The 6,000-nt window shown below is 37.1% G+C and overlaps 2 protein-coding genes across 2 annotated transcripts in view; one reads left to right on the top strand and one right to left on the bottom strand.

The window, feature by feature from the left end:
- The window catches only part of LOC5568168 (WD repeat-containing protein 75), an 86,288-nt gene that overhangs the window by 55,369 nt on the left and 24,919 nt on the right, over positions 1–6,000 (top strand). The gene's annotated exons all lie outside the window — the stretch shown is intronic.
- LOC5568167 overlaps positions 1–6,000 on the bottom strand; it is a 28,571-nt gene that overhangs the window by 10,420 nt on the left and 12,151 nt on the right. Inside the window, exon 2 of the mRNA XM_001652054.2 lies at positions 372–650. Within this exon, the coding sequence (XP_001652104.1) occupies positions 372–500 (129 nt within the window). The 5' untranslated portion in view covers positions 501–650. The remainder of the gene's footprint in view (positions 1–371; positions 651–6,000) is intronic.

Here is a 6,000-nt window from a genome sequence, read left to right on the forward strand (position 1 = left end):
AAGATCACTAGAATCGAGAGGCGTTCACCAATATTTTTCAATTTCTGAAAATTGTTGTGTTGATTTATTACGCAACTTAGAAGAGTCGTTCAGGAAACCGCAGGTAATAATCCAATGATAGCTGTAATTTAAAGTTAACACCGATTAGCTATTCCAAACATTCGTTTTGTTCTGAAATGCACAAATAGCGAAAAGATCTGCTATTTTCGTCCACCGATTCTAACGTTCCATTTGCATAACAATAAATTACGCTCACTGCAATCTAACATTCATATCATCGGATGAGGTCGAAGTGACTTGTACGGCAATTCAGTAAGAACTTATCGTTGCCACACGAAGAAAGTCGGTTATTATTAGAACGTCAAACTTACCACCTCGGGGTTACTGAAGATCAAACTGTCGACCATCTCCGGATTGGAGACTGGCCAACACCGGACCGTCCCGAGACAGAGGCAGCACAGGGCCAACAGAAGCGAAACCAGGAGTCCCACAATCTGCATGGCTAGCTCCGTCAGCTGCTGTTCCTTCACCAATCGACTTTTTCACTTTGCGCCACCAACCGACCACTGATGAATTACTTTGCTCCTTCGCCCGAGCTCGACCAACGCCGACTGAACCCGCTGAAGTCGCCGGCAGTTTTTTTCCGCGGCCTGGAAAGAAGAAATTGATTATTCCTCGAGTGTCCTTTAGTGCCGCGCCGCGAGGTTTAGCTGCCTTAACGCTGTGCGAGGGCTGCTAAAAAAGTGTTTTATGATGCAAAGTGCAACTATGTTGTGCACACTTTTAGAAGTGAAGTGGCTTTTCAAGTTTGCAGGAAGCAACGGTCGCACTTTGGGGCAGGAAACTCCTCTTTTTTCTTTTTTTTATTAATTGTTTTGGGTGAAGCAGAGATATTTTTTATGGAATTTGATTTTGTCTTAAAAACTTACAACTTATCTTGATCAGTTTCATCTTTCGACAAAAGCATCGAAAAAAAAATTGCCTTTTGCAAAGTTGTTCATCTTGTTTTTTTTATAACAAATGTTCAACCCATGCTCATACATATTTGTTAATGGCGCTATTTGACCGTTTTTTATTTGTCATTAGTTATCACGAGTGAAGAACTAGCCGGATGAGTTAAAATTCATACAAATAAAGTCAAAAAAAAAGTTATCACCTTATTTTCAAAGTAATTTATTATCAAATTGTTTGCTTTGAAATTCTATTATCAAAAGATAGAATTGATCTAGATACGTTATGAGTTATTTATATTAAATTCTAAACCATCAAAATAAAGTTCAAGACATCGAACCTCTGGGATGCATCCACAGAGCAGGTTTCCGTCCCATTGTGCGTCGTTGTCGCGTGTAGACAATGGGTGAATGGTGGAAACTCAGCACTAGAAAGTGCGGGTGCTTCTGTACTACATATGGCTTATGTTCTTGTCGGGAAGAATGAGAATTCGTGTCAACGATCGGTCACGTCTTTTTGTAATAAATTCTGTAACTCTTTGTTGGCGACGGCTTGCTGGGTGGCACATGGAATCGTAGACTGGAAGTTTACTGGACGGAGCATCCGTTTTTTGCGTGGTACAATTGAAGGGCCCAAACTAGTGTAAGTGGCATTTTGATCGGTTTTGAGTTAAGTATACAGGTGATTTTTACATTAAAAAAATGGAAGGTCTATAAAGTATCTATTTTACTCAAAATGGTCTCAAAAGCAATGAATTCTGTTGTTTAATTCTACAGGCTCCAAACCTTCAGAGATTATTACGCGACTATTTAACTGATTCTTCAAGAATTTCTACTTAGATTCTTCGAGGAATAGCTTAAAAAATTATTGTAGTTGTTTTCCAGAGGTTTTAGCAGCAATACTCCCAGGAACTCCCACAACGATCACTGCAGATTTATTTCTAGAGATTCCTCGACCAATTCTCCCAGAAATGTCTCCAGCGATTTTTTTAAAGGATGCATGTAGGGATTTCTTCAGAATTTGCTCCAAGGAATTCTTGAGCACTCCAATGTTACTACCTCTGGAATGGAGCCGTGTAAATTATCTTGTCATATTTTTTTTAGAACTAGCCGATTAGTGGATCCTCCTGATATTTTTCCACTAATCGACTGATTCTATCCTACGCCTTTCCATCCACGGTTACTCCCAGGATTTGCTGCAAAATTTCTACTAGAGGTTTTTTCGAGCAAATCTATTAAAATCTTCCCAAGAATCGCTCGATAGATCCCACATGTGATTGATTGTTGCAACAATTTTTCAAGGAAATCCTCCAATAATATTTTTTTATGATCTTTACCTTCCACATTATGCATTAAGGTTCAAAAATGACACATGACTTTGAGACGCTCTCAAAAAGAACCTATTTCAGAAGGAACTGACACATATCATACTCAGACGTTCATACGCATGTATTGTAGGACGGTTCCATTTTCATGGTTTTTCATTTCGATTTACAAGAGCATCAAGAGGATCAAAAATTAGATTTGACCAGTGTGATGGTCACACCTTACCACACATTTTCAGATCATAACATAGTTTCATCATACGAATTATAACTGTTGACAGCAATCACATTTTTTTATGCGATATGGATTTTTTCCATGTCGATATGGAACGAAACGATACGCGGAATATCTTGCGCTGATAATGACGAAACGAAACGAAATTTAAAAATGTTTCGTGTAACTTGATACGAAATCAAATATCTCACGGAATTTTTCGAAACGAAACGAAATTTTAATTTAGAAGTTCCTAATAAATTTTCTGGAAAAGCCTTGCATAAACTGTGAATTAATTCTTGGAGAGAGATCACTCTGGACGATCAAATCTGGATGAATGCAAACTTTCAGAGTAAACCTTGTAGAAAATACTGAAGGTATTTCTATTATCTTGTAGAGTAAATACTGGAAAAACGATCCTATTCCAAAATCTGTGAAGGAATTCAGGGTGTCGACTACCTGGAAAAACCTGGAAAGTCAGGGAATGTCAGGGAATTTATTTTTGACCTGGAAAGTCAGGGAAAATCAGGGAATTTCACTTGAGGTCAGGGAAAAAATATCAATACTACAACATCAAACGAGTTTATTGTCTGCAAAGTAATTGATTATGCTAAATCAATACACCTTCAGCATGGCTTTGATTGGCAGCCGTGGACTATAACCACTCGACTAAGGAACCAGGACCCAGAAAATTCTCCAGAAATTCTGAGGATGATTCTCAAAGTTCCTCGATTATTTTTAGTAATCCAGAAAATCATTGAAAAGCAGAAATTTCAGGAATATCATTAGAAATAATCTTGATAATCTATTGACCAGTGCTGGGCATGGTAATAGTAGTAGGCTTGAATTTCACGAAAATCACAAGGCTTTTCCCAGTACAGTAGTTCAAAAACGTGAATCTCATCAAGTAGCCTATGTTGGGTGCATGAATTTTCTAAAACGTTAGTATCATTGAAGGCTCTAAATGCGGGAAATGCAGCGGAAAATAGAACATTTTTCTACAGTAATTTTGGGTTGCCCTTAGCAATGGGTGTTTTGCAATTTTCAAGGCTTTTTGCCTACAGCAGCGATGGACGTGGGTTTCACTGGCTTCGCTGACTGTGATTGGCTTTGTTTGGCTACTGTAGAGTGAATTTCAGAATTTTTCCCAGCCCTGCAATTGACAATTTGTGATATTACTTAGAGATACTCGTAGATGAGTTCTTAGAATAGTTCCTCGGAGCATTGCTGAAGGTACGACAAGTACAAGAGAAACATTAGAAACCTTCTAATCAGCGCATTGTTCAAGCCCTGAATGCATTCCGTTAAGAATATTTAGATTTTTTTTTTTCGTGGAGAAAAGCTAGGGGTAATTCATATCGAAATCCTAAAATATTAACTGTAACTAATCGTCGTGAAGAATTATCAAAGATATTCTAAGGAAAAAAAAAAATAAAAACAATTTGGAAAAAATATGTTATCCTGAAAAATATTTTTATGAGCATTCCTGGAATAGATCTAGGAAATCAAAATATTTTTAGAAATATTTAAGGCTGGAAGACATTCTCTAACAATTTTTAGAGAATCTTGGAGATGAAGAGCTTCTGGAGGAAATCTTTCAAGAGTTCATTGAGAAGTATTGAAGGAATATCTGGAAAAAAATCTTAGAAATTTCAAGAAGAATTTCTGAGCAATCTATGTGTAATTCCTTGAATTTTCCAAGAAAGTTTTATGGCAATGGCTAGAATTTTGCCTGGAAGAAGCCAAATTTTTGGATAGCTTTCTTCCACTAAAAAAAGTATGGTGGATGATCGTAATAGTGTTGCCTCTTGTATAAAAAAGGAAGGAGGACCAAAATTTTCGTTCATGCCTATAATTTTAAATTAGCTCTGAGGTAGTTCACTAGCCGAGATCATCTTTGTTCATACAGATCTTCAAGTTTGAAATGTAAATAGATTCTCAATTGTTCAGTTTTATCATATCAACTTGAATAAACGTTCAAGAATGTCATCTGGCAAGTACATATATCTCAATAAAGCAAAAGCCTTTGATCGGTTTATTCATACGACCTATAACATAACGAATATGTATCTTTTTGTAAAAATCTTACTTATTTCGGTTAAAATTAACCAACTCAGTGGTCTGGAACTTTTCTGGAAAATGACTGGAAGGTCAGGGAAAGTCAGGAATTTTATTTTCAAACTTGAGTCGACACCCTGGAATTTCTGGACGATTTCTGGAAGAATTAAGAATTGTTGATATTATCTCATTTTCAGATTCTTTGTTTAAAATTGACTACAAAACCACATTTTCACTAAATTTTGAGCCTCGAGAGTATTTAAAAAAATATTTTAAAATTTCGAAAAAAAGTTTTGAACCTGGACTACATAGCATAGAGGAACAGCAAATAAGATTGACAAGTTCACCCATTTTCGTTCAGACAATCCGTCTTTCAATGAGCTAAATTTAATGTTTGGCTTTTTTTCTCGAGTCGAAAATCGAAAAAAAATTGTTGCGCTGTTTCACGGGGTTGGTGGTCTGATGGCTACCGCTTCTGCTTCATATGCAGAAGGTCATGGGTTCAATCCCAGGCCCGTCCCTTTCCTCGTACTTTGTAGTTGTATATCTCTCACTTGCTTCTATCATCCATTCTAAATATATCACACTCATACTATTCGTTCATAGCAAACGCTAGAACCAAAGACGGACAAGAAACCGTTTCCCTAACGCTTCCTACTTCCACGCGCACGCCTTTCTTACGCCTGATACATAGGCAGTAGAGTGGTTCAAAAAATCGTTTTTGCTCCACACCGCTCATTCGCTTCTTGATCAAATTCTGAGTATTCTCCCAAAGTTTAAGCTCATTCGGATGAAAACTGAGACTGCACAAGCCCTTTAAAGTTTATATGGGAATTACTATGAGAAAAGCAACCAATTCATTCATTCGGTCATAGTGTTTGCCCATGTGCTCTTGGGGATAAGAACTACGTTGATACTGTGAGATATAATAAGCAGCTACAACTTTGTCGAATACCGTTTTTAAATCGGACGCCCCAGTAATTAGTTATTGACTTTTTAATGAGTTGTAAAACTTTGGCTATAATTATTGGGCTGTTCTGCAGGCATCACTGGATATATACAGTAAAACATAGTAGCCATGATTTGTGCGTGCTATCTTTTGCGCCAGTGCAGCAATGTTGCCTGTTCAGAAGTTAAATGAGCACTGCTGAAGAATTTGTGACTGGATATAAATCAATAACTAATTACTGAGGCATCCGATTTGAAAACGGTCTTCGGCAAAGTTGTAGCTGATAAATGTATCTCACAGTTTCAACGTAGCTCTAATCCCCAAAAGCACATGGGCAAACAATATAACCAAATGAATGAATTGGTTGCCTTTCTCATAGTAATTCCCATATAAACTTTAAAGGTCTTGTGCAGTCTCAGTTTTCATCCAAATGAGCTAAAATTTAGAGAGGACACTCGGAATTTGATCTAGAATCGAATGAGCAGTGTGGAGCAAAAACGATTT

This window comes from Aedes aegypti, chromosome 2 (assembly GCF_002204515.2).
Source record: "Aedes aegypti strain LVP_AGWG chromosome 2, AaegL5.0 Primary Assembly, whole genome shotgun sequence".
Taxonomy (NCBI): domain Eukaryota; kingdom Metazoa; phylum Arthropoda; class Insecta; order Diptera; family Culicidae; genus Aedes; species Aedes aegypti.